Source organism: Meriones unguiculatus, chromosome 1 (genome assembly GCF_030254825.1).
Source record: "Meriones unguiculatus strain TT.TT164.6M chromosome 1, Bangor_MerUng_6.1, whole genome shotgun sequence".
NCBI classification, from domain to species: Eukaryota; Metazoa; Chordata; class Mammalia; order Rodentia; family Muridae; genus Meriones; species Meriones unguiculatus.
In genome coordinates, this window is record NC_083349.1 from 24,064,223 (window position 1) to 24,092,051 (window position 27,829).

Below are 27,829 nucleotides of genomic sequence, written 5' to 3' on the forward strand. Positions count from 1 at the left end.
ATTTGTGGGTGTTTAGGTCTCAACCTCCCTTCCAACCTACGTAGGAGAGAGAAGGCTATTGGGGAGAGAGAGCCCCTTTACGTCTCTCGGCTGTGTAGGGTTGAGGGGTTCTTTTAGGACTACATTAATCTCCGTCAGCAGCTGACGCAGCCAGCAGTCTTCTTCAAGCCTCTATGGCCTGAAACGTTTCTGTCTGCTCCAAGCCACCACACTGTCCGTTTCTGGTCTCTTTAAACTGCTACCCGCCACAGGACAACCCCAAATTCCACACCTCCTCTTTCTGGGCTCTCCTGTTGATAGCCTCTGAGCCGGAGGCCACACCCCTCTTTACCAGCTGGCCAAGATCACGCCCCCACACGTGACAATTAACAGCTGTGGACAAACTATAGCCCAACTAAAATCCCACACTTGGGATAAAAACAAAAACATATTTATATAACATAACTGAGTTTACAAAGAAACCAAAACTTCCATTACAGCGGTAACAAGGTAGATTAGGGGGTGATATCTGCCCAGCCCAGGTGAAACAAGGCTTATTTCAATACAACAGGTGTCTGTGTCTTTTATGGATATGGTAGCAGGTTAATAATAACTGCCGTAACAATTATAGGCATTGATAAACATTATTAGCCTTTTTTTTAAATTTTCTAAACCAGTCATCACAAATATGAGAGAAGTCAGGAGGAGGCTGGCTGGGTCAAGATTGAGCTGAGGGGCTGGAGAGATGGCTCATGATTAAGAACATTTGCTGCTCTTGCAGAGGACCCAGGTTCCATTCCCAGCACCCATATAGTGGCTCACAACTATCTGTAGCTACCGTTCCAGGGGTCCGATGTGATGCACATACACATATGCAGGCAAAATGCTCACACACATAAAAATAAATAAACCGAAAAGGAAGAAGGGGAAGAGGAAGAAGACCCAGTTGAACTCTGAATGACGGGGAAAATAAAATTGTACTGCACTGTGCTGCTTGCCAAGAGACGTTGAGGGGATGAAAAGAGGATGCTTCCTTGAGGAACAGACTTGGGAAACTACAGCACACAAAGCAAATCCAGCTTGCTACCTGCTTTTGTAGGTAATACTTTAAAAATATTTTTTTTTCATTTTTGATTATGTGTGCATATGTGGGTGGATATGTGCACATGAGTGCAAGTGCCTCAGAGGCCCAGAGGAGTTGGATGCCCTGGAGATGGAGTTACAGATGATTGTGATCTGCCTGATGTGGGTGCTGGGAACTGAACTCTGGTCCTCTGGAGTAAGTGCTTGTAACCGCTGTTTGGTTGGTATGTAGCCATGCCCCTTTGTTTGTTGTTTGTGGCTGTTGCCACAGATAGCCCACAGAACTGTGAGAAATAAAAGAGTTCTCCAGTCTAAGACTGTAGATGGCTGGACCCTTAATAAATTTGCTGATTTCTTTTTTTAAGAAGGTGATGAATGTGGCCTGGTGGTAGTGCATGCCTTTAATCCCAGCACTCAGGAGGCAGAGGCAGGCAGATCTCTGGGAGTTTGAGGCCAGCCTGGTCTACAGAGCGAGTTCGAGGACAGCCAAGGCTATACAGAGAAACCTTGTCTCAAGAGAGAGAGAGAAGATAACTAATGTTATAATTTATATCTCCCTTTTACACGGAAATTACTAATGATTTCTATAAATGACAGGTCTGATGCCCCACAGGAGGTCGCAGGGAGGACCAAACACAAACGTCATTGAGAGCCGCTCACCTCAGTGTCTGACTGTATTAGCTATTAGTGTTATAACGCAGCATCAGGCAGGCACTGTTACTGGAGATTTTAGGATCTGGGCTCTGGCAGCCCCAGTCCCAACAAGCCAGACTCCGTCCTCCGCCCTCAGCATGTCAATTAAAGAGACAAATAACAGCAGAAAGTAGAGAAGGAAGACTTACCCGATATCACCACATTGAGGAGAGAAACAGTGACTCTTGGGTCTAGCCTCCAGGTCCTGGCAAGAGGTTTAAATGGAGGACAAGAGTTATGCAAAACTAAGTGGGCCTGGTCAAGGTGTAGTCCCACACACCACTGACATGCAGTGCAGAGGCTCGGATCTGTCCTACAAGGTGACCGGATAACCTGTCAGGACGCCATGGAGTCTCCTCACCGGAGGCAGCTCCTCCTCTGGCTAGCATCAGGCTTCAGCCTTTCCCTTCTCCTAGTATAAGGTTCCTGGAGAAATAGTAATCCTTTGGAGTTCATCATTTCAGTAGTTTGATAGGCCAAGAGTCTCTACCTAAAATGTCTTCCCTCCTGATACGATGGTTACAGTGTGGTGGTGTGTTGGGAGTGGTCTGGTGCTCTGTGTATTCAAATGCTGAATTTTGGACCCCGAGATCTGTTTGCAGTCCAGATGAGTTCATTGTCAAGTACATTGATCAATGTTGTGTAAACTTTGCTCCCCAATTATTTCTCATTGGTTAATAAAAAAGCTGGAGGTGGAGGTGGTATTTCCTGTCCCAGTCTTGGGGAATCTCAGGTAGAGACCTCGAGAGAAAGGGGAAAAAAAGAAGAGGCAGAGAAAGGATGTGTTGAGAAACACTGCCCTGATGGAGCAGAAACAGCCCAGGGAAGACTGATACGGCAAGCAACTTGGGGCACCTGGCTGGGAGGATAGCATGGAGGATTACTATAAATGGCTATCTGCCTAGTTACGGTGCTTAAAGCTTATTAGTAAATCCTATGAATCTGTCTCCTTTATTTGGGAGCTAAAACGAATGATTAGAAAAAGCCCACCCCAAAAAATACAAATTGTTATTACAGTGGTGCATGCACAAATCCTAGCACTTGGAAAGTTGAGGCTGGAGGATTATGAGCTGGAGACCACCATGGTCCGCAGAGTGAGTTCCATGCCATCCTGGGCTATGCAGCATGACTTTGTATAGTGTCTATTTTTAAATCCGTTTTATTTGGGTTCCTTATGTCTCTATCTCTCTTCCAACCCTTATCCATCCTGATACCTTCCAACATCCAACAGTAGGTAGGAAAGAAAGGTTAGTGGGGGGAAGGGGCATAGGTCTCTTAGCTATTTCCTGATGGTTAGGGTCATTGGGTTCCTTGGCACAAGTCCAACCTTCTTTCAGGATAGCTCCAACTTCTTCTCATTAAACTGCATCAGCAGCAAACAGCAACATGGCCGGGGGAGCGGGAGCGGGAGCGGGAGCGGGAGCGGGAGCGGGAGCGGGAGCGGGAGCGGGAGCGGGAGCGGGAGCGGGAGCGGGAGCGGGAGCGACAGCACTCTTCTCCTTTCTCAGAGCCCACCCCGCCCACCTGGCTCTGGTATTTATAGCCTCTCAGAGTCCTCAAACTGAAACTTTCTGCAGCTGGCAAAGATCACACCCCTGCCAGAGCATGAGGCAATCATAGTTAACAACTGTGGACAAACTAAAGCAGCCCCATACACCTAGGATTAAAACAAAAACATGTTTACATAATGTAACTGAGTTTTTCAAGAAACCAAAACTTCCACTACAACTCTGTCTTAAAACAAACAAGAATAGCAGAACTGAATGTGGTTTTATGTACACTTTAATCTCAGCACTTGGAAGACAGAGGCAGCGGGGCCTCTGTGTTCTAGTCTAAAAATAGCCACACAAACCACTCAGACTCCTGTCTCAGCTATGGATGGTTTATTGAATATTGAACACAACACCCCAAGACTGGTCAGACCAAGGACAAAGAAAGGAACTAGGGAGCCTGACTGTGACACCTACACATTCTCACAGCAGGGTTTTTATAGAAAGAATCAAATGCAAAACAAAAAGGTGTGTGCCATAGCTGAGCATAGTGGTGTAGGCCTTTAGTCCCAGCACTATGAAGGCAGAGCCAAATGAATCGATGAGTTCAAGGCCAGCTTGGTCTACATAGTAAGTTCCAGGACAGCCAGGGCTACGTAGAGAGACCTTGTCTCAAAAATAAAACCATGAGATCATACTGAGTTCTCTCTCTCTCTCTCTCTGTGTGTGTGTGTGTGTTCACCATGTATGTAACTGGTGTCTGCAGAAGCCAGAAGAGTAGATCTAAGCCTCTGGAACTGGAGTTACATAGCACTGTGAATCTGGGTGCTGGGAATCAAACCCGGGTCAACATGGGGTCTACCTTCCTTTAAGTTTTCACTGGTGGGATGGATACCCCACTTTGACATGGCACCCTTGGGTTGCTCTTGCCACAGCTTACAGAGTTATGCAGGGGGGATGCCAGGGAAGTTGGACCCGAAGCTGCTGGGCCGGTTTTCTACCAAGCACTCAGCTCCTGTGGCAGAGGTGTCTCTCAGGGAGACGCGCCACTGTGCCTGCCAGCACCACAGCACTGACTCAGGGATTTCACTGGGCACAGAGCACGGTGATAAAAGCAGGGCCTCTAGGTCCCTACACAAGGACATGACTTTATTTGCAGCAGGTTGTGGAGAAGTTCCAGCCTAAGAGCAGTTTTAAAAACATTGGGTGATGGGGTTGGGAGATGGCGCAGTGGTTAGAGCGTTTCCTCCACAAGGGGCTTGGGACAGGGATTGAATCTCAAAAAGGGAAGAAAAGCTGGTAGAATCCGGAGAGGTAGGCTAGAGAATAGGCTACTTAGAGAGAGACTGTGAAGAAAGAAACTAGAGAATCCTCCTGGAATCTGAAGGTCCTCAAACACTGACTTAGTCAAAGCAGTCTTAGTCTGGTGACGGGGTCAGCTTGTGGAGAACTTTACATCCTGGACTGCTGTAGAAAATAAGGGAGCATTCAACCTGCAATGAATGAAGCTTCACCACCAGGTGTGGTCAGGGAGAGGCAGAGAGCCCTTCCACAGTCATTGCTATTCCGAAGAGCACAGGGTTGCCTGAGGGAGTGATAACAAAAGCTTCAAACACTTGTTGCTTCAAATGCCATCCACTAAACAGTAATGACAAGAAGCCCTGGAGGGCATGGAACAGGATGCAGAGAGCTAAAACACATAACACAAAAATCTGCTCTCAATAAAAAATGAAGGGCGGGGAAGCGGTGAAGTATGCCTAATAAGCTGGAGGGAAATCAGGTTTGCCTGGCGTGGGGGGAGCAGAGATTTTGCATTTCAAAAGCCCTGGGAAGGTTTGCTCCTTTGAACAAAGAGCGGTAAATGCTTTCTTGGTTCAAATAGTGTTCTAAAGCAACGTGTAATTGAGCTGTCACAATAATTCTGAAAGGCACCTATAATATGGAACAGGTAACAGAAACGGTAACCTAACCATAACTCTTAACTATGATCAAGTTCATAGCCAGCAAGAACAGCGGGCTGTCTGTTTCCCGTCTATACTTGTAATCATATTGCCTTTCCTGAAAAAAATAAAAATAAAAAATAAAAAACATGAGGAAACAAAAGACCCAAAGGATTCCTACTTTGAATAAACGTGGTCCATTTCAAACGCTAAGATAACAGTGTCCAGCAGATGGCAGCCCAGAGCGCAGGCAGCAAGCAGGCTCGGGATAAGGAGCTGAACATACCCACAATCCTGTGCGCAGGCTCCAAGTCCCGAACTGGGCTGTTTAAGGTGGTGCCTGTGCGCACGCCTGAGCGAATGTGTGTACTGAAACCACATGAATTTTCTTCCTACTTTCAGAGCGCAAAGTTCAAAAAAATTTAAAAAATTCATTAACTCGTCTTTAGCTGGAGAGCTGTATGACTGAAACAAGGCTGCTCTTTGTTGGCCTCACCCTAGCCTAACGCGAGGACCCTTAACCTCTGACCCAAAATGGCAGCGCGCAGAGCATAGCTCTTGCCTCTCTGAGGTGAAGATTGAGGATCCCACATCATGTCGAAGCTAAGCCGGGTCACTCGGGGCCTCAAGAAGCCCGAGCCCAGCAACAATGTGATCCGGGCCATCTTGCGAGCAGGCCAAGCTGTACCTGGGCCGCCACTAGGTCCTATCCTGGGTCAGGTGCGGTGTCTGGAACCCGGCCTGGGAGACGCGGGAGGGTGGACGGCAGGAGGTGGGAACGTGCCCTGGAGCCGGGAAAGTCGCTTATAAACGGGTCTCCGCTGTTCACAGCAGCGGGCCTGAGGTCCTTGTGTTACTTATGTAGCCTCTTTAGACCTCAGCTTCTTTGACCCACTTGGCTAGTTGCTGATTAAGTGGGACCTAGTGGACAAATCGTCTGGCATCCAAAGCTGTAGTTGAATCGGGGTAGAAGAATTATAGGAACACGAGGAAATGAAGATGAAGGAGGGAAGAGACGGGGGCGACGGGGTGGTAGAAAAACTTCATGCCCACCCTCAACTCTCTATATGCCTTCTTTGAAGCGAGGTGTCTCTATCAACCAGTTCTGCAAAGAGTTCAACGAGAAGACAAAGGACATCAAAGAAGGCATTCCCCTGCCCACAAAGATTCTTATAAAGGTAGAGTCTCGTTCTCCCATATTCTTCCTCGGTGTTGAAGCTGGTTACCCTGGTTGCTTCTCTGTCCCTAGCTTGGTTGCCACCTTCCGCTTTTCCCATTTACACCGTGAAGCCTAGAGCACAATCTCTGACCTGGCTTGGTGCTGCATGTTGCGGTTCTTATCTTTCATCTCACTGAGGCTTCCAGAGCAGAGCTGGGCGAGGGATAAAAACGGTGGGATGTGTAAAAAGACACCACAGGAAGGGAAGCTGATGGGAGAAGGAAAGGGACATTAGAAATTTCTTGGATCAGATAGAAAATCAAATTATATATATATATATATATATATATTTTTTTTTTTTAATCTACTAAGCCGGACAGGACGTTTGAGCTCAAGATTGGGCAGCCCACTATCTCCTATTTTTTGAAGGCAGCTGCTGGGATTGAGAAGGGAGCCCGGCAAACAGGTAAGGACTGGAGTGGACCCCTGTGATTTTGATGTATCCAAAAAAAAAAAAAAAAAAAAGCAATGACACTTGAAGAATTACTTGTTCCTTCTTCCCAGGGAGAGAAGTGGCAGGCCTGGTGAGTTTGAAGCACATCTATGAGATTGCCTGTGTCAAAGCTAAGGATGATGCTTTTGTCCTGCAAGATGTTCCCCTGTCTTCCGTTGTCCGTTCCATCATTGGCTCTGCCCGCTCCCTGGGCATTCAGGTGGTGAAGGAGTGAGTATCTGCCTGTTCTATCATTGGCTCTGCCTGATTCATGGGCACTCATGTGGTCAAGGAGTGAGTATCTTGAGAGGAATGGTGTGAAGAGGAAACCCAAAAAAGTTCTATTTTGTTTTGTTTGGGTTTTTGAGACAGGGTTTCTCTGTGTAGCCTTGGCTATCTTGTACTCCCTTTGAGGACCAGGCTGGCCTTGAACTCAGAGATTAGCCTGCCTCTCTGCCTTCAACAGTGCTGGGATTAAAGGTGTGGGCTGCCACCACCCATCACAGAAAGTTTTTGATTTGGGAGTAAAATTAAGAGGGCCCATTACAGTGAGTTAGTCGGGTTTTTGGAAAATATTGTATAACATATAGGCTATACAGATTGTGTTTCATTATGACATTTTCATACATGTAGAGTTTTTAAGTCAAAGGACCTGAAATTCTAGCAGAAGGATATGGCCAAAGCCTCATTTATTCATTTGGAATATACTTCACAAGCACTTTTTCTGTACTAGACATGGCCCTGGACACTGGCTATACCCAGGAATGAGCAGTAGTGCTTGGCCAAGCTGGAGACCTATGCAGTCCTAAAGTACAGGCAATCCATACATAGAGGCTTAGACCAAGTCTAAGCCTGGTCAGTGATGTTTAAAAAAAAAAAAAAAAAAAAAAAATCAGTGGATGTCATGAGAGGAGAGTCCCTGCTTTTTCCTGAGGACTCTTTTTTTTTTTTTTTTAATGAGTCTTCTTTGATGGAGGTGATACCGAACAGCCCAGGAAAAGGAGGGTAAGAGAGCAAATATTCCAAAAAGTGGAAAAATTAGTGTGAGCAATGAGAGGTAAGGGACTGAAACTAACTTAAGTTCATTGGATCAAGGAGTCTTGTATAGAGGCAGATGGGATATGGCCTGAGAGGAACCAGTCAGGAAGGATCTTTTGAGCTGTTGCACATTCAGATTCCATCCTAAGGTGAACAGTCACCCCAGTCAGCTTTAGAGGAGCACAGGGATAGTTTTCTTGATGTAACTTGTCAAGTAGGAGAGCATTTGGCCCAGACCACTGCAGAGACAGGGGCCGGGATGATCATACCCTACAGCAAGGTTGGCATCAGTTGCTCCTCACAGGGGCTCAGGTTATAACACAGCCTACCTTGATGTTTTTTCAAATCCTTACTTTATGGGGCACAGAGAGAAATAGATCAGATCTACATACACCCTGCCTGTGACTCCCTCATTTAAAGTGTTTGTGGCTCAAAGGAAGGCCTAGTAAATCCCAACAGCTAGTAGAGGCCACAGGTTAAGTAGGACTTTAAGATGGCCCCCAGAGTTGAGGAAGGTAGAGCGTGTGGGTCGTGGTTCCAGGCAGAGAAAAGAGATGAGCAGAGCTCTGAAAGTTGGAAAGTCCAGGGAGGGGACAGGGACAGGGCAGCTGGGGTCTGTGTCAGGACCTGCCTCTCACTAACCATCTTTCTCCCCCCTATAGCCTCACTGCAAAAGATCTGGCAGCTTTCCAGAAGGAGCGAGCTGTGTTTTTGGCTGCTCAGAAAGCAGCAGATTTGGAAGCCCTGAAAGAAGCTACCAAGAAGTGACCCCAGCCTTCCACGCTCTGGGACCCCGGCCTTCAACACTCTGGGATTTTGAGGCAAGAGACTGAAGGGGTCCCACTGAGAGAGCCAAGCCAAAGGAGAGGAAGGCACTTCATGGCAGCATGATTTATAGTTTCCCAACTTATACTTTTATACGTATGGTTGTGCCAAGGGACCGAGCCTAAGTAAACATCCATTCTCAGCTTCTCCTCTGAGACCCTAGAGGTGGGGACTGACACTGACAGTCACCACACTTCCCAGGTGTGAGCTGCCCCACAGGTGAACACAGGCTCGGCCAAGCAGGTTGCCATGCCTAGGGCCTTAGTCAGAAGGACCAGAGCTTGGTACTTAATAAAGATACAATATTTATTTGGCTCCTGATTCATGGTGCTGGTGTCCGGCAAGGGCTCACTTGGCTGCATCACGGCGCGGTAAAGTAGAAACAGTCACACGCATAGGGCCGTCTGCGAGAGGTGGTCTCACCTGTAACGGTCCTCTCCTTAAGGCCAACGTTAGTGAAGGTGGGACTCCGAGCGCCTTCAGTTAGACTCCACGTTTAAAAATTAGATGTATTTGTTTCCTTTCATATGTGTGCATGTCTGTGTGCACACAGGATATCGGATCCCCCAGAACTAGATTTATGGGTGTCATGAACCACTATGTGGATAGTGGGGACTGAACCCTGGGCCATCTTGCAAGAGCAATAAATAAGTCTCTTAACTGCTGAGCCATGTCTTCATCCACCATCCTCCCACCCCCAGCAGGGTTTCTCTGTGTAGTCTTGGCTGTCCTGGGCTTGCTTTGTAGACTAGGCTGGCCTTGAACTCATAAGAGATCTGTCTGGCTCAAGTACTGGGGTTCACTCCCATCCAGCTTTTTTTTTTTTAAATAGGATTTCACTATGCTGTCCTAATGTCCTCAGACTCAAAGAGATTTCTGCCTCTGCCTCCTATGTGCTAGGATTAAAGGCGTGTGCCACCATTCCTGGCATACGCCCCACTTCTTAAGGATTCTAACTCCTAGCATACTAGACACCAAGCCTGTAGCACACAAATCTCTGGGGAACATATTATAACATTTTGTTAGGTCCAGGAATCACTGAAGGAAGACCTCAGACTCAGGTAGTATGTAAAAGCAAGGGGCATTCTGCAGAAATTTCCAGCATTCCAGGGCCACCATTCCATAGAATGGTGAATCTCTGGCAATCCTGAAGTGAGCATGAGGGCTCAATTTACAAAGACTGGGGTTTCCCAGCGTGGTTAGGTAATCTTTACGTTGCTTGGTGCTGATCTAGGGATTACGGGAGAGCTCAGGATTAGTTCTGCAGTTGGAGGACTTCATGGAGTGTCCAGGTAATAAAGAGCACCCACATAACAGTGTCATTTTAACCAAGCATTTCTAATTGACCTTTACTTTGATGGGTCAAGTGCTTGGGGACTTTACTAAGTTATTTTCTGGTCTTCAGGAAGGTTATTGAGCTACTGTATCTGGTTTCCATGAACTATAGTTTCCTGTTCAGTCTGAAGCCAGTTTTGAAGCCTGTCATGGAATCAGACTGGCTTACTAAAAATCATTCCCCTCAATTTGTGTTCTGAGTTGGTACAAGTGGGAGTAAGAGCCAGGGAGAAATCCTGTGCTCAGGGTTGAGGATGTTTCCTAGTAGAGCTGGGAAGCCCCAACTTCCATTGTCAGTGCTACACAACACAGAGCAATCAGTCTGTGTTCAGTCTGAGAAAAGGCAGAGTTGATGGGCTCCGTGGACGCTAAGGCTTGGGTGTACTGCTTGTCTTTCCTTAGGAGTATAATGTCGGGGAGTTTCCACCTGAGAAGTGGGGTTCTGTAGGAAAGTCCATGCCCCAGGCAGGGTTACACCTAGATAGAGGGCAGCCTCAGGTCTCCCTGCTGTGTTGATGCATTTTGTTTTTGAGACAGGATCCCATGTAACGTTGGCTGGGCTGGAGCTGGCTATGCTTACCAGGCTGGCCTCAAGCTCAAAGGTCTGCCCGCCTCTGCTTCATTGGTGCTGAAGTTAACGGGCTGCACCACCAAACCCAGCTCCTTGCTAAGGTTAGTTATTTGTTTGCTTTTTAAAGATTACTGTTTTATTATGCTGCTGGGAATGAAACCCAGAGCCTCATAAATACAAAGCCAGAGCTGGATCACTGAGCTCCACTATTAGGCCTTTGCCGAGCTTCTGAATCTACCCTTGGATTGGGGGTCAACTGAACTGAATTGTAGCCCCAGACCCACATAAGTGGAGTTCCAGTAGATGCCTGCTTGAGGAGTCCTGAGAACCCTTGGCCTCCTGCTTCCCCATTCTTCAGAATATCAAGTGTTCTCTCAGGAGAAAGGCAGAATTGGCAGGGGAGATGAAATTTGCGTTTGCCATGTGTTACATGCTGGACACTTTTTTTGTTTATTTGTTTGCCGGAATTCTGGAGAATTTTAGTCAATTCTCATAAAAACAACATTTTTTGCTAATATCACAATTAATGCTGTTTTGTTACATGTGTATAATCTATATACACATATCTTTTAGTTTTTCAAAACGGGGTTTCTCCACGTAGCCCTGGCTGTCCTGAAGATTTATAGATCAGGCTAGCCTCAAAATCAGAGAAATCCACCTGCCTCTGCCTCCCTTGAGCTGGATTAAAGGCCTGTGCCGCCGCCGCCGCCCAGCCGCGTGCAGGTTTAATAAAGAAGTGCTTGTAGGTTTTCTTCTAACATTTATGACTCCGCTAGTCCTGAATGGTTAGTTAAGTTTCCAGTACCAAGCACGGTTTCCCTCTTGTTGAGTTTTTAAGACCAATTAAAGGGCAACTGGTAAGCACACCTGTAATCCCAGGAGGCAGAGGCAGACAGATCTCTGAGTTTGAGGCCAGCCTGGTCTAGAAAGGGGGTCCAGGACAGCCAGGCTACACAGAAACACTGTTTAAAAAGAGAGAAGGTCACACGCCACCACTGCACCCTTGACATGTCCTGCCGGCACGTGTCTGGCTGGGTGGGACTATTGGTTGCTTCTCTCCTTGGACCCTGACAGCACAGCTACTTTGCTGCCATGAAAGATAGTCCTCAGGAAGGATGTTCTCAGGTCCGTGCAAGACACTATCTCACCCTGAGAAGATTTGGAAAGCGTTGAAAAGCACCCATAAGAAAATAAAGCTAAGCTGGGAAGGTGGCTCAGACTGTAAGGTACTTGCTGTGCAAGCACGAGAATCCGAATTCAGCCACCTAGAACCCACACGGAAAAGCTGATTGTAGGGCTTAGAAGGACGGAAGCGCCAGCTGCTCTTCCAGAGGTTCTGAGTTCAATCCCCCCCCAACCACCACGTGCTTTACAACCATCTGTACTGAGATCTGAAGCCCTCTCCTGGCATGCAGGTGTACATGCAGATAGAGCCCTCAAATACATGAAGAAGAAGAGGAGGAAGATGAAGGAAGAGGAAGACTGGCTTGGTGACACATGCCTTTAATCCCAGCACATGGGAGGCAGAGGCAGATGGATATCTGTGAGTTTGAGGCCAGCCCGGTCTACAGAGAGAATTCCAGGACAGCCAAAGTTAAACAAAGAGAAACCCTATATCAAAAAACAAACAAAAAAGTTTACTTTAAATATTAAAAAAAAGAGCAAAAATCTCTTCTCGTCCCCTTCTGTATGAGACTCCTGCTAATATTTTGTTGTGATCTTTCCTACTGTATGTATATGTGTATGTGTATGTGTGTATGTGCACACTCACATTTCATGCCATAGAACACATGGAGGAGTCAGAAGACAACCTCTGTTGTTCCTCAGCTTCCCCTTGTTGGAGACAGTGTTTCAGTGATGTGCACACTTACATACACCAGGCTAGCTCTCAGGGATGCTCCTGTCTCCATCTCCTACCTTGCTACAGGAGCACTGTAATTACAGACGTGTGACCGTGTTCAACTTTACCTGACTTTTGAGGATCTGAACTCAGCCAGTGCCTTACCCATTAAACCATCTCCCCCAATAGTTTCCTGCTATTTTGGATGCATATTTACATGTAATATTTTAAAAAGCCTGTTGCGATCTGGAGTGTAGCTCAGTGGTAGGGACCTTATCTTTTTCTATCTTCTCCACCCCCAGACAGGGTTTCTCTGCTTAGCCTTTGCTGTCCTGAATTCACTTTGTAGACCAGGCTGGACTCTAACTCACAGAAATCTTCCTGCCTCTGCCTCCCAGAGTGCTGGCATCACAGGTGTGTGCCACTGCACCCAGATTTTTTTCTACCTTTTTAAAAGAGAGGAATAATCTCTTCTTAAAATACTTGCTATTAGCCAGGCATGGTGGCACACGCCTTTAATCCCAGCATGTGGGAAGCAGAGGCAGGTGGATCTCTGTGTGCCTGGTCTACAAAGAGAGTTCCAGGACAGCCACGGCTGTTACACAGAGAAATCCCATCTCGAAAAACCAAAATGATGATGATGATATAAATTAAATACACAAAATACTGTTATTTTTATTTTATATGTATGAGTATTTGTTGGTATATATGTAATGTAGTGTATCACATGTATATCTGTTGCCCAGGGAAGCCAGGCAAGAAAGTTGGATTTACTGACACTGGAGTTAGGAATAGTTGAGTGGCCTAGATCCATCTCAGATCCTCTGCAAGAGCTGCAAGTACTCTTAACTGTAGAACCATCTCTCTAGTCCTCCTTTTCTTTTCTTCCCCCCTAGACAAGGTTTCTCTGTGCAGCCCTGGCTGTCTAGAACTCACTTTGTAGACCAGGCTGGCCTTGAACTCAGAGATCTGCCTGCCTCTGCCTCCCAAGCACTGGGATTAACGGTGGCTTCTCTCTCTACTTTTTTTTTTTTTTAAATTTCATGTGCATTGGTGTTTTGCCTGTATGTATGTTTATGTGATGGTGTTGGATCTTCTGGAAATGGAGTTTCAGACAGTTGTGAACTGCCATGTGGGTGCTGGGAATTGAACCCTGGTCCTCTGGAAGAGCAGACAATGCTCTTAACTTCTCAGCCATATTCTCTTTCTATTTTTTGTTGTTTTTTTTTTTTGGGGGGGGGTGTTTTTTTTCAAGACAGGGTTTCTCTGTGGAGCCGTGGCTGTCCTGGACTCACTTCGCAGCCTCCCCAAGTGCTGGGATTACAGGTAAGCACCACCACGCCCACCTTCTCTTTCTACTTTTAATTTAGGAATTATTTAGACTATTTTTTCACTACCATCTTTCTGTAACAATTTGTGTAAATTGTGTCTGTCTGTACAAAGGCCAGAGGACAAGCTTGAGTGTCTTCCTTCCTTAGTAAGTTTCAAAAAATATATTTTTAAATTTGTAATTGTGTGCGTATGTGGGAGTTCCATGTGTGCACGTGAGGGTAGGTGCCTGTGGAGACCAGCAGAGGGCGTAGTGGGATCCTCTGGAGTAGGAGTTACAAGTGGTTGTGAGCCACCAGATGTGGGTGGTGAGAACCCACCTTGGGTACTTTCAGTCAAAGCAAGCCTTCAGCCACCGAGCAGAGTCTTCAGGCCCCTCCATCTGATTTCTTGAGACAGGGTCTCTCACTGACAGGAAGCTCAACAGCTGGGCCAGGCTGGCTGGCCCCTGAGTCTCAGGGATCTGCCTGTCTCTGCCTCCCTGGCTCTAGGGTTACAGGTAGGTGTCAGCATGCCTGGCTCTGTCTGCCTGTGGACCCACAGCAGTCCCTTTACCCACTGCACTGTCACCAGGTCCTTGTCTCCAAGGCTTATTCTGTCTTTTTGGTATATCCTATTTTTTTTTTTTTTTTAGCCTTTTTGTTTTTTTTTGTTTTGTTTTTCAAGAAAGCGTTCCCTGTGTATCCATAGCTGTCGTGGAATCACTTTGTAGACCAGGCTAGCCTTAAACTCACAGAGATCCGCCTGCCTCTGCCTTTCAAATCCTGGGATTAAATGCATGCACCACCACACCCTGCTTTATCTGACCAAATTCTTAACTGTTCTGTATTCTTTTGTTTGTATTTAAAAGGAATTGCAAGTCGGGCATGATGAAGGAGCATGAGGGAGCAAGATCAGGAATTTAAGGCCAGCCCTGGCTATGCACAGCATGACCCTGTCCCAAACAGCTCTGTATAAAATACATATAAAATACATATCTGTAAATTCCAGTACAACATTTTCTTAGCAACTGGGCTCCTGGAACCTTGCTAGGGATATGAAGGGGATCAAGAAAGGACAGACACACATACAATGAAGCCGGAAGAGCTGCTACTACTGCCTGGAACCTCCGCATGTCATTTGTTTTTTTTGGGGGGGGTTAGTTATTCTCTACAAAAGGTCTCTGCGGGTGAGCAATCTCAGGTAATTGTCTCCGACGAGGAAACTGCAGTTACTAATCTTTTTATGCACTGATTAGTCCTTCATAAACGTGTGTACTGGGCTTGCCATTTCTCTTGAAACAGAGCAGCATGGAACCCTTGACAAGGTGTGACCATGGCAAAAACCACATTCATTAGAACCTCCAGCTGCTGAATAGTTTTCTATCGGCTTGCCACAAGCTGAGTCATTTGAGAGGAGGAGGCCTCAGTTGAGAAAATGGCTCCATAAGACTGGGCTGTAGGCAAGCCTGTAGGGCGTTTTCTTACTTTCTGATTGATGGGGCCTAGTCCATTGTGAATGATACTATTCCTGGGCTGGTGGTCCTGGGTTCTCTAAGAAACCAGGCAGAGCAAGCCAGTAAGCAGCACCCCTCCATGGCCTCTGCGTTAGCTCCTGCCTGCAGGTTCCTGCCCAGCTTGAGTTCCGGCCCTCACTGCTTTTGCTGATGACCTGTAAAATGGAACTGTGAGTGAAATAAACACTTTCCTTCCCAAGTTGTTTCTGGTCACGGTGCTTAATCCCAGCAATAGCAACCCTAACAAAGCACAGGGCTTCTTCCACTTCCGACACATTGGGTGGGAAAGAGTCAGGAGAATTTAGAGTTCAAGGCCAGCCAGGCTTACTTGAAACCCTGTCTCAAAGAAGAAAGACAGAGAGACAGAGACAGAGATGGGGAGACAGAGAAAGGAAGAACAGAAAGGAGGGTGTGAGCGGGAGAAGTGGCTTAGGACACAAGAGCTGCTCTTGCAGAGGACCAGGGTTTGCTCACCAGCACCCACGGAAAGTGGCTGTCACCAGCTGCAACTCGGGCTTTGGGGGAGTTGACGCCCTCTTCTGGCTTCTTGCAGACATATGCATAAGCAAACAAAACAAACAAACAAAACAAAAACTGTGGGAATGGATGTCTGGAGTCTCCATACTCGGGAAGCTAAGGCAGGAGGATTCTGGTAAGCTGGAGGATATCCGGGGCTAAAGAATGAGATCTGATTTTTTTTTTGGGGGGGTTGTTTTTGCTGGTGGTGGTGGTGGTGTTTTTATTTGTTTGTTTGTTGTTTTGGTTTGGTTTTTGAGACAGGCTTATCTCTGTAGCCCTGGCTGTTCCGAAACACACTTTGTAGAGCAGGTTGGCCTCAAACTCACAGAGATCCACCTGCCTCTGCGCTGGGATTAAAGGTGTGTGCCTGGCATGAGATCTGATTTTAAACAACCAAAAGGTTACAATCCCATGATGAATGACTCTTCTTAAATTGTTTCTGAGGTTATGTTTCAGGACTCAGTGTCACCAGAGAGAGGACAGTGATGACTGTCAGACCATAGCTCCTGCTGTCAGTGATTGAGCTTTAACACACACACACACACACACATACACACACACACACCCCTACATGTGCACACACACATCACAATTAGAACAGTTGCAAACAGAAATCCCCATACACAGTGAATAAAATCAGTTGTTAAGATTCATTCGGTTTTATTTATGTGCACACTTCTGTGTTTCTGCATGTTTGTATGTGCACATGAGTGCAGTGCACACAGAGGCCAGATGAGGCTTTGGCTCCCCTGGAGCCGGAGTTACAGGCTGCTGGGAGCCATCTGACTCACGGGTGCTGGTATCCGGTTCTCTGCAAAAGCAGTATATGATCTTAACTGCTGATCCAGGTGGTGAGATTTCTGTCAACTTGATACAAGCCACAGTCATCTGAGAGGTTTTCTCAAACCTCATTTGAGAAAATCCCTTCACAAGATTGGGCTGTAGGGAAGCCTGTAAGGCAGTTTTCCATTAGTGGTTGATGGGGAGGGCCCAGCCTCCATTGTGGCTCGTGCTCCTGGGTTCTATAAGAAAGCAGGCTGAGCAAACTATGGGAGCAAACCAGTAAGCAGCACCCTTCATGGCCTCTGCATAAGCTTCTGCGCTCCTGTCCTGGCTTCCTTAAGTTATGGAGTATGATGTGGAAGTGTAAACCAAATAAACGCTTTCCTCTCCATCTTGCTTTTGGTCATGTGTTTCATTACAGCGATAGTAACTAACCCTAGCTTGGACACCAGCCCTTTGGCTTTTGGCTTGGGGTTTAGTGTTGTTTGCAGGGGTTTCTTTTTGTTGTTGTTTACAAGTTTTGTTTTGGTGAGATAAGGTCTTGCTATGCAGCCCAGTTTACCCAGGAGCTCAAGATTCTCCGCCCTTGGCTGTTTTCAGGCTGGGATTACAGGCTTGCACAGAGCAAGCACACGTTGCAAGAATAAAACCCAGATTTCTTCACAGTGTAGAAGCGCTGGGCAGTCTTCCCTCGAGCCACTCTGCTCCTGCTTGCCTCAACCCGCAGAACTTCCTCTTTATTTCCGAAGCAGGTCTACCCCTTCTCCATTTCAATGTCCTTACAAATGCTTCCTGTTCTCCCCTTTTAGGCGTTAGCTCCATGTCACCCAGAGAAGGTGGCACTGTAAATTGGTACCCAGATATTGGTCACATTACTCCGGTTCTTGCCGTTAGTGTTCAGGCCTCATCTCGCCTTTTGTTCTTTCCAAATAAGAGTGCAGCTGTTTGTTCAGTCTTTCCAGAACCAAGGGCAGCTCCCAGCTCAGACAGGTATCATAAATCTCCACCCCAGGAGAAATGTAGAGAGAGGTAGTGCACAAACTCACTCTTTCCTTTTGGTTGTGTGTGTGCGCGCGTGACGTGAGCATGAGTATCATGGTGTGCATGGAGGCCAGGGGATACCTCCCTGGAATCAGTTCTTTCTTTCCACCATGTGGAACGTAGGGATTGAACTCGGGTTTTCAGGCATGGCAGCTAGTACCCTCACCCACTGAGCCATCCCCTTGAGTTCAGTCTTTCTGGCCCCCAAACTCAACGCCCCACTGGTGGTTTGGATGATAATGGTCCCCACAGGCGCATTTATTTGGATGCTCAGCCCACAGCTGGCGGACTATTTAAGAAGGATCGGGAGGTGTGGCCTTGCTGGAGGAGGCGTGTCACTGGGCGTGGACTTTGAGGTGTTTCTCCGCCTCTCTCTTGTGGATCAGAGGCAAGGTCTCAGCTGCTTCTCCAGTGCCACGCCTGCCTGCCTGCCTGCCTGCTACCATGCTCCCCACCCTCTGAAACTCTGAGCCAGTCCCCACATAAATGCTTTACTTTATGAGTTGCCTTGGTCATGGCGTCTCCTCACAGCAACAGAACAGTGACTAAGACACCCGCTCTCGTGCACTCTGTTCCCAGAACATCAGTCACTCTCGGATTCTGAAGTCCTTTTCCCTCCCCAGGACTCAGTTTATGTGTCTGTTCTAAGGTGAAGACCGCCGCAGGCGCCTCACCAGCCAGGAATGCGGCAGCTGCTTCTCCTTCCAGCAGGTGGCGACATTGTCTCTTCTATTTTATTGTCCTCCCTTCAGACCAGGTGGTCTGGCTCAAGTCTGTAATCCCCCACCTGGGAGGCTGAGACGGGAATTTGTGAAAGTCTGCAACCTTCTTGGGCTACATAGTAAACTCCAGGTTGGCCTGAGCTGAACAATGATATGCTGTCTCAAAAAACAAGGGAAAATGAACAAAATCCAAAGCATCACCACCATCACAACCACAAGAAACAAAGAGCAGGGGGCATTGTAAATACAGTACGCATCTGTAATTTTATTTAAAAAGAAAAAAAAAAAAAACACTTTTAATCCCGGCACTCAGGAGGCAGAGGCAGGCAGATCTCTGTGAGTTTGAGGCCAGCCTGGCCTACAAGTTCCAGGACAGCAAAGGCTACACAGAGAACCTCTCTCAAAATAATAATATAATACATGTTGGTTTTTTTGAGATAGGGTTTTTTGTGTGTAGTTTTGGCTATCCTGGAACTCATCTGTAGACCAGGCTGGCCTCGAACTCACAGAGAGCTGCCTGCCTCTGCCTCCTGAGTGCCGGGATTAAAGGTGTATACCACCACTATTCAGTTAATAACAATGTTTAAAATTGATTAGTTAATTAAACACCAAACAACAAAACACCAGCAGGCAAATGGTGGGAATTAGAAAAGATCATCCTGAGTGAGGTATCCCAGAAGCAAAAAGACGCACAGGGTATATACTCACTTATTAAGTGGATACTAGACCTATAGTATAGGATAAACATACTAAAATTTGTACACCTAAAGAAGCTAATCAAGAAGGAGGACCCTGGGTAAGATGACCAATCCTTGCTCAGAAAGACAAATGGGATGGACATTGGAAGAAGGAGAAAACAGGAAACAGGACAGGAGCCTACCACAGAGGGCCTCTGAAAGACTCTACCCAACAGTGTATCAAAGCAGATGCTGAGACTCATAATCAAACTTTGGACAGAGTGTAAGGAATCTTATGAAAGAAGGGGGAGATAGTAAGACCTGGAGAGGACAGGAGCTCCACAAGGAGAGCAACAGAACCAAAATATCTGGGCCCAGGGATCTTTTCTGAGACTGATACTCCAACCAAGGATCATTCATGGATATAACCTAGAACCCCTGCTCAGATGTAGTCCATGGCAGCTCAGTATCCAAGTAGGTACCCTAGTAAGGGAAATAGGGACTGTCTCTGACATGAACTCAGTGGCTGGCTCTTTGACCACTCCCCTTAAGGGGGGAACAGCTTTGCCAGGCCACAGAGGAGGTCAATGCAGCCAGTCCTGATGAGATACTATAAGCTAGGGTCAGATGGAAGGGGAGGAGGACCTTCCCTATCAGTAGACTTGGAGAGGAACATGGGAGGAGATGAGGGAGAGAGGGTGAGATTAGGAGGGAATGAGAGAGGGGGCTACAGCTGAGATACAGAGTGAATAAACTGTAATTAATATAAAAAATAAAAATAAAATGGGGGCTGGAGAGATGGCTCAGCGGCTAAGAGCACTGTCTCCTCTTCCAGAGGTCATGAGTTCAATTCTTGGTGATCACATGGTGGCTCACAACCATCTATAATGTGAACTGATTACCTCTTCTGGCAGGTGTAAATGCAGATAGAACACTCATATGCATAAAATAAATAAATCTTATAAAAATAATATATATATAATATCTACATTATAAAAAGAACAGAATAAATCTTAGGATTTCTCTGCAAAACAACAACAACAAACAAAAAAACAAAAACAAACAAACAAACAAAAAACCCAAGACAATTCGGTGTTCAGGAGGCAAAGGCAGCTAGATCTTCATGAATTCAAAGCCAGTCTGGTCTATATAGCAAGTTCTAGGCCAGCCAGGGCCTGTTACAACAAACAAGCAAAAAAAAAAACTTGTGTATATATATGTATGTATTCATATAGAGAGAGGGAACAATATATAATATTATATATAATAAAACATACACTATTTTCACACACCTCCAAATATCAGGAAAGTCTTTTTCTCATTTCCCAAATCCACCACCATTTTTTAAATTTATATTTATTTATATTTTTAAAGATTTATTTATTACTTATACAACATTCTGCCTGCACACCAGATCTTACTATAGATGGTACCATATGGTTGCTGGGAATTGAACTCAGGACCTTTGGAAGAACAGTGAGTGTTCTTAACCTCCAAGCCATCACTCCAGCCCCAAATTTTTATTTATTATTATTATTAGTAGTAGTATATGTGGTATGGGGGGGGTGAGCAGGCCTGAGTGTGTCCTGGGGTGCAGCTAGAGGTCAGAGGACAACTCTCAGGACCTGGTTGTCTCCTTCCATCAAGGATCAAATGCAGAGAGATGATCCATCTTAGCCCATCTGGCCATCTCAATGTCCCTGTGCTAAGGAGAGAACGGCCGGCCCTAAGTCAGGGTCCACTTGGGGATGACAGTGCTGCTCTTGGCTTCACCCAGACACCCATCAAAGGAGGGGAAGGGTGACAAAGGGTCCTTTTTGTGGAAGAAGGGCCTTCTGAAGGGCCTGGCTCCACAGCTGGGCTTCACAATGAGGGGAGGCTGGGGTGGGGGTGGGTTGTCAGGGCTGTGCCTCCATTTCTGTGGGCAGACTGGAGCCTGGGGTTGTCATTCTCTCCTTGAGGAGCAGAAGCTAAGTCTCCAGGTCACCCCTGCCTTGTGGGTCAGAGCAGCTGGGGTCTTTTCCGCACTTCTTGGTTCGGAAAACCTTCTGTCTGGTCCTAACACTGTCTCTCCTGGTGGCTGCCCTCAGTGTACGTGTGAGGAAGGGGAGGATTTAGACACGCTCCAAAAAAATAAGTGGCGGGAGTGTGGTTTGAATTAAGGTCTTTCTATTTCCTAATTTTCACTCATCTCCCACTAACTATACTCTGTGGCTGTTGGGCTCAAACACCTTATTTTGAAGTTTCCTCCTCCACCGAGTTGCTCTCAGCAGACTTGGAGGGGTCAAAAGAGAAGACTACTCTGGCCTCCCTGCTCCAGCCAACTCTTCCCTGCCTGGGGAGTCTGAGCTGAGGCCACCTAAGAGCGTGACTCCCTGGCTTTGGTTGCTGAGAAAATAGCACACACCTGAGGGGTTTGATGTGTTGCCCATCCATACCTCTCTCTAACCTCTCTTTACTCATCTAATTGCTTCACCAGCAAAGTGGAGTTTTATTAAGGCAAATTAGGCATTTGCTGACCGAAAAGCCCTAGGCAAGCTTCGTAGGTTACGGTATCCCACGTAAAGATCTATGGCTCCACAAGGAGATCAGTCGCCTGCAAGATCAGGCAGGAAAAGACTGGAAACTCTAAACCCACATCCAAGGTCAAGGCCATTCTGGCCCTTCTTGTCTGTCCACCCTCGGCCCTCTGCTCCCCACCACACTGTGAACACTGGAAGCCCAGGGCGGAGGGAAGACTCCAGCGTCTTAGCCTGTGCTTCCAACAAGTGCTCAGTCTTCGAGCACGGCGTGGGCCACACCCGGACGGTCGAATGCAGAAATCGACAAGTCCAGGAAGAGATTCCAGGGCTGAGAAGAGGTCCCGCCTGTTTCCTGCCCCAGCCTCCCATCTGGGCTCCGCAAGCTCTCGCCTTCCCACCCTTCCCTTTCCACAATAGCGCGCGACACCAGAGGTACCAAAAAGGCAAACTGGACTTTATTATAAAGTTGGCTACAAAGTCACCGCAGCACCACGAAGTGGCCGCCTGGGCAGGCCCCGGCGGTCTGGCGGCCGGGTGAGTCCCGCACCGGGTACGCGCACTCGTGCAAGCACACGCGTGACGGCAGATCTGCCTTCCTCCACCGGAAAGGAATGTAGCGTCTCTTCGCGCCCCCCACCCCAGGCGCGGGGCGCAAAAGTCACAGGAAGGGCCGCCAGGGCGGCAGAGTCCGTCGGAATTGAAATCCCGTTACTGGTTAGTAGAGAATTCTACGTGGGTGTCAAGAGCCCCTCAGGGCACAGGCTAGCCCCAGGTGGGCCATGCCTTTCCCCCACCAAAGCCCAGGGGTGACTTGGCCCCTAGGAGTGGAGAACTGGCCCAGGCCCATGGGGCAGCGCGGTGGGGAAGTGAGACTCCCCCGTTCTCCGCTTGAAATCCATTCAAGGAAGCTCACTACGAGTGAATACAGATTGAAATGGAAACTGGGATCGCTCGAAGTCCCTTGATTTTAAAAAGTTGCTCCCCTCCCTTGCCCTCCCACCTCCCCCCCCAAATCCTTCAGGGCCTGGAGAATCAGATCTATCCCCCTCTGGCCCCCAGAGTCCCCCCAACAGTCCCGGGGGGGTGGAGAGCGGCTCCAGGTCTTGATGACAATATGCCATACTTGACGACGGTAAGTCACAGACTTATTCAAAACGTTGGTTCCCCTCCACTTCCATCTGTGAGAGAGGGAGAGAGAGAGGGGGAGAGAGTCAGTCGAACCTATCAGGAAAAAGGGTCCTTGGGCTCAGGCTGTGGTGCCGTCTATGTTGGTACAGACTATGGGTTTCAAATGTGTCAGCCAAATGAGGAAATGATCCCCAGGGCATTAGCAGTCAAGGGGCAATACGGGCAGATGGAAAGAAAACGTGGCCGCAGCTTTGGACAGCACAGGGTCACGGGGATGGAGCTAGGCGCTCAGCTCTGTTCTTTCATTCCCCTATTCCAACCAACTGTTGCTCTGCGTCCCCTTTAGGCGAAGCATCAACTTCCATCAATGTCTGTATGACTTAAGTACTTTAAAATACTTATGACTTAAGTTCTTTAACTCTGGGGCCTTGATCATTTTCATCTAAGTGGGCGTGGTGACTGGACTAGGCCTCTCACAGACCTTTTGCCTAAGGATCATCTGTCACTTTATCGCACATCACTTCCTTTGCCCACCAGGTCTACTAATCTTTCATACAGAGTTTTGCGTTGTCCTTTCCCTGCTACTCTCTTCAGCAGGAGGCAATATCGTTCTCTTAATAAGACTGAGCTACAGAGAGGGGGACGGATTGGCCAATCTATCCAACATCTGATTGGAGGACGGGGACAGGACACTTAGGTCGGACTCACCTTCATGGAAGCTGTCTTGAACTTGGCTCTGGAGTTGATGCAACTCATCAGTAAACCCTTCGTAGGGGAATGTTGAGACACCTGTCTCAAAGGCGGTTTCATAGGTGGCCAAGTCCTCCAGGAAGCTATGATCTTCTGGGGACAGGTTGTTGCAAGGTGACAGGGCCCCTCCTGGGACCTCTGCCTCAGGATCCCCTGAGCCCCATTCCCCATTGGGGTCTGGAGTAGAGAGATCCATGAAGATGTCTTCCACTGGTGTCTCTTCCAGGAATAAACTATCAGGATCAACCAGGAAGTCCAGCTCCTGGCATTTCCAGGGTTTCAGATCCAGGCTAAGCACAGGGGGTCCAGCCCCTGACAGGGATAGGTTGGGGTTCAGTGGTTCCAGTCCTCCAAGTGGCTCCAGGCCCCCGGTGCCAGCCTCAGCCGAGAAGGGCCTGTCCATGCCCTGAGCCAGCTGGCTGATCTGTTGGATGAGGCGATCTATCTCATTTTGTTCTTTCTCAGTGTAGTGGAAGAAACTCTGCTTGACCGGAGAGGCCTCAGGTGTGAGCAGGCCTTCAGGCACCAGGGGAACGTCCACAGAGAGGGGGCCCCGTAGCTGAGCTAGGGCCAGGAGTGTGCAGTCCCCATTACCAGGGCTGCTAGGACTTGGGGGCAACTTCTCATAGAGAAAACTGCATCCCTCCTGGGCGAAGTAAGTCTTGGTAGGATTGGGGCTCAGTTGCTCTGGGAAGGTTTGGCTGGGACTGTTCAGGTGTGCTTGGAATGCTGTGCCGGGAGGAGTCAGCTGCTCATGGGTGGGGCTACCCAGCGGTTCTGGGAATTCGGCAGTGCTGGGAAGCAGCTGGTCTGGGAAGGTAGAGGTGCACGGAGTCAGCTGGTCTTCATAGCTTCTGGCTGGGGTTTCGGTCAACTGTCCTTGTAGTGAACTGGTTAGTGGGTCTGGGAAGGTTGCACTGCTGGGTGTCAACTGATCAGAGAAAGTCACTGTGCTTGGCGTCAGCTGTTCTTGGAGAGAGCTGGAAGGAGTGGGCAAGCGAGTCTGGAAGGGCTCGTGGAGGCTGAAGAGGAAGGCACAGCCGCCTGGCTGGTGGGGTGTGTAAGGTGGAGTACACACAAAATCCTTGCTCAGGTCTGCTTGGAGGGAAGACTCAGGCCGAGAAGGGAATGGCAGGTAACTGAAGTCCAGCTCTTTGGAGGGTTGGGGAAGCTCTTCTGAGGTTGAGACCACACCTAGTTCAGGAGCCCTGGGGAAGCCGGTGCCTCTGGGAGCCCCAAGGGTAGGTGTAAAGAGTGGGTTAGAGCATTGCTCCTGGGAGAAGACATTCTCTGGGAATGAGTGTAGCACAGCTGCGGTTCCTAGGACATAGGCTGCCTGGGCGTCCTCAGAGTTGAGCTGCTGGCGGAGGCTCCAGGCTTCTGTGTCACTGGAAAGGAAAGGAGCAGCAGTTTGTAAGGGTCCAATACCAGAGTAGTTTTCTTAGTTGTGTTCCCTCTGTGCTAATGTCAGCTCCTCCTCCCTCTCCCACCATCCTGTGTTTTACATCTTACCTGATAGGGTAGTTATTGGCAGTGATAGGACCTTCTGGGCCTTCTGAGTATAGCATGCAGTAAATCCATGCCCAGCTTCCATGCTTGGCTTGAAGTCTCACCACCATTTCTGCCTGAATATCTCCACTTTCAGCCACTGGGGAGAGAGAGAGATACAGGCTTAGAAAGTCCATCAAGAAACACCACCTACACATCCACCTTTCTCACGTCTACTCTGAATTGAGGGAGCCATGATATCTTCCTTCTGACTACTCTAACCTGTACCTCTAGGCTCCTCGCCTTGACCTTTCCACTCAGTGTTTCCTATTCTTGCCTTAACTTCTTATCCTGAAGTTCGCTCTACAGCCTGCAAAACTCCTCAACATCACTCTGGACCACAGCCCGTTCCTGGTCTGTCTCCCATGCTTTCTCCCAGCTTCCTGTGTTCTCCGCGGCCTCTCAGGACACTCACACAGGCGGTAGTGTTGAGAAGAAGCGTGGGCCAGGTCCTCAGGGTGTAGCAGTCCATACCATGACTTACAGAGCAGTTCGCTGCGCTCAAAGCCCAGGTAGATTAGGACACTGGGAAGGTGGAAAGGGTGAGGTCAACTTTCTGTTTGCCTTACTCGAGATGCATGCACTTCACTCCCTCCCAGGGTCTCTGCCCACTTAACCCCCATCCTCCCTGCCCTGAATCTAAGATCAAGAATCTAAGGTCCCCTTCTTTCTGGCCTGCCTTCTTACTGGAATTTGAATACTCTGGGCTTACCTTTCAGAGATATCCAGTAGGGCTAGATCCTTAGCGTGCCGGCTCTGGAACATGGCCAGGAAGAGAGAAGCAGGGCCAGGGCCTGGGCCAGGACGGGGTCTTGGCTCCAGTGGGGCACAGAAAGCTGTGAACACAGGGTTTCCTGCCCAGTAGGCCCCAGGTGGGTGAGCGTGGAATCGACCTCGAATGAGCACCAGTTTGTTGCCTGCACTCTGGCGCCGGAGAGACTTGGAGGTGTTGAATCGACAACGGAAGAGGCGATCTAGGTGAGCAAAAGGAAAAACTGACTAAGAAAATGGGCATTGGAGGGAAAGTAGATGGTTGGAGGAGGGCAGCAGAGGAGTGGACCAAAGAAGGGAAAAGAGGTTCTTACCAGCATCCAGAGCAGAGTGCATGGTGAGCTGCTGGCGCACAGTAAGATGGTCAGCAGGGTCAATGATATCGTAGATACTGTCACCCTGGGCAACCAGGTCCACCTAGAGGAACGAAAGAGGAGGTGATCATTAGTGAAGGCGCCAAGAGCCAATCTTTGACTAATAGCTTTTCTCAGGGCAGAGCCCCCACCTCCAGCAACTCTCAGTTTCTCAATAGTGGAAAGGAAAGCTCTAAAGTACTAAGAGGCACAGTACTCACCATAGAGTGGCCCAGGTGCTCGCTCACGCTCTCCGACAGGTATAGCAACTTCCCCTCGGCTGTGAACACAAGCAGAAATCCAGGTAGTGCTGCCACGATGTCTTCGAGCTCTTGAGCCGAGAGAAGCCCGGTGGGGCCGGCCAAAGGTGTGCCTGTCGGGTGAGAAGATATAACAAAACAGAAATGAGGAGGGGGGCATCCGAGTGCCAGAGAAGACGCAGGGAGTTCCCACAGACCTATCTCTGCAGACACCTGTTGACCCTATGCTTGTGGATCTCGGCCAGGAGACCTGTTGCTGGGACTGTCTTGGCGGGGGGGGGGGGGGGGAGCCCTCAGACTTCCTAGCCCGGCAGGAACCTCAGCAGCCCTGAGCTGTCAGCACTCTGGACAGAGCTCCCCGCAGGGACCGGGGTTCAGCACCGCGGACAGCGCTCGGAACGGCCGGTCTGTTTCAGCACCGCGGGCAGCGCCAAGCGAGGGGAGCCGCTTCGGGACCTCGGACAGCGCTCCAGAGACCGTCCAGAGAGACCCTCTCAGCCTTTCCTAGCACTTGCTGCTCTTCCCCAGACGTTGCCTTAGCAGCCTTTCCCTGCAGCTTGCCAGGCTTGCTTCCCTCAACTCCCCGATTCCTGGAGTGCCTCTGAGGCAATGGGAACCCCGAACCATTCGTGTTAGCTCTCCATCTCCCACAAATCCGGTGCTAGGACCCTCGTTCAGTCTAGTCTAGATGGAGGTCAAGAGAAAAAGTACGAAGTCCGGAGTCCCCTCAAGTCCCTTCCCTTCACCGCCTTCCAGCACGCTCTTAGACCAGCAGCGGTCTCGGCGCGTTCCCTAGCTCCTCCATCCCTGGTCCCCACCGGCTCTGGTCTCCAGCAGCCTAAGGTTGCTCACCTCCAGCAAAGAAGACACCCTTGCGAGTGTAGATGCAGGCAAGACTCATAATGTGCAGGTAGGACAGCCGGACCTTGTCTGCTTCAGCCAACGGCAGCAGTTCCTTGAGGTTCCGGATCTCCGCGTTGATCTGGTCGCGGCGCGCCTTGGAGGCGCCCTTGGTGGATCGGTACATGACTGCCGGCTGCGGAGCTCCAGCTCCGGCTCCCGAGCACCTGAGCTCCTGTCCCGATGCACCGGAGGCTTCCTCTTCCTTGCTTCCCGGGTCTTTCGCTTAGGCTCTCGCTCGCTCTCGCTCCACTCCTGGGCTCCGCTCGGCAGCGCTGCCCCCCTCGCCTGCCTCGATCCGCCTTATATAGCTCCTGGCAGGCGTGGGGGGGCTGGTTTCAGAGACGGGGGGGCAGCGGGAGGCGGGAGGCTGGGCTAAAGCAAGCTGCAGCGAGAGCCACTGGCTGGGGAGGGGGGGCGCTCCTCCTCCCTCCCTGGCTTCCGACGTCATCTTGTGACGTGGAAGAGGAGAGGGAGGGGGCGGGAGAAGGGAGGGGGAAGAAGGGAGGCTGCGGGGGGGGGTGCTGGCTAGAACTGTGCAGAGCCAGGCGTGGGGTGCAGGGACCCAGCTTTCCCATTATATTC

The 27,829-nt window shown here is 48.8% G+C and overlaps 2 protein-coding genes across 2 annotated transcripts; one reads left to right on the forward strand and one right to left on the reverse strand.

The window, feature by feature from the left end:
• Positions 1 to 5,556: 5,556 nt before the first annotated feature.
• On the forward strand, positions 5,557 to 9,009 carry Mrpl11 (mitochondrial ribosomal protein L11). Its single transcript, XM_021650269.2, has 5 exons — positions 5,557 to 5,905; positions 6,268 to 6,363; positions 6,717 to 6,810; positions 6,909 to 7,068; positions 8,538 to 9,009. The coding sequence occupies exons 1-5, from the start codon at positions 5,780 to 5,782 to the stop codon at positions 8,641 to 8,643; spliced, it is 582 nt and encodes a 193-aa protein (XP_021505944.1). The 5' UTR covers positions 5,557 to 5,779; the 3' UTR covers positions 8,644 to 9,009.
• Positions 9,010 to 21,968: 12,959 nt separating this feature from the next.
• Positions 21,969 to 27,537, reverse strand: Npas4 (neuronal PAS domain protein 4). Its single transcript, XM_021650296.2, has 8 exons — positions 27,197 to 27,537; positions 26,306 to 26,457; positions 26,046 to 26,148; positions 25,673 to 25,934; positions 25,376 to 25,485; positions 24,925 to 25,060; positions 23,371 to 24,800; positions 21,969 to 22,712 (listed from the first exon to the last, which is right to left on the reverse strand). Exons 1-8 carry the CDS (start codon positions 27,369 to 27,371, stop codon positions 22,684 to 22,686), a joined length of 2,397 nt encoding a protein of 798 aa, XP_021505971.1. The 5' UTR covers positions 27,372 to 27,537; the 3' UTR covers positions 21,969 to 22,683.
• Positions 27,538 to 27,829: the final 292 nt, after the last annotated feature.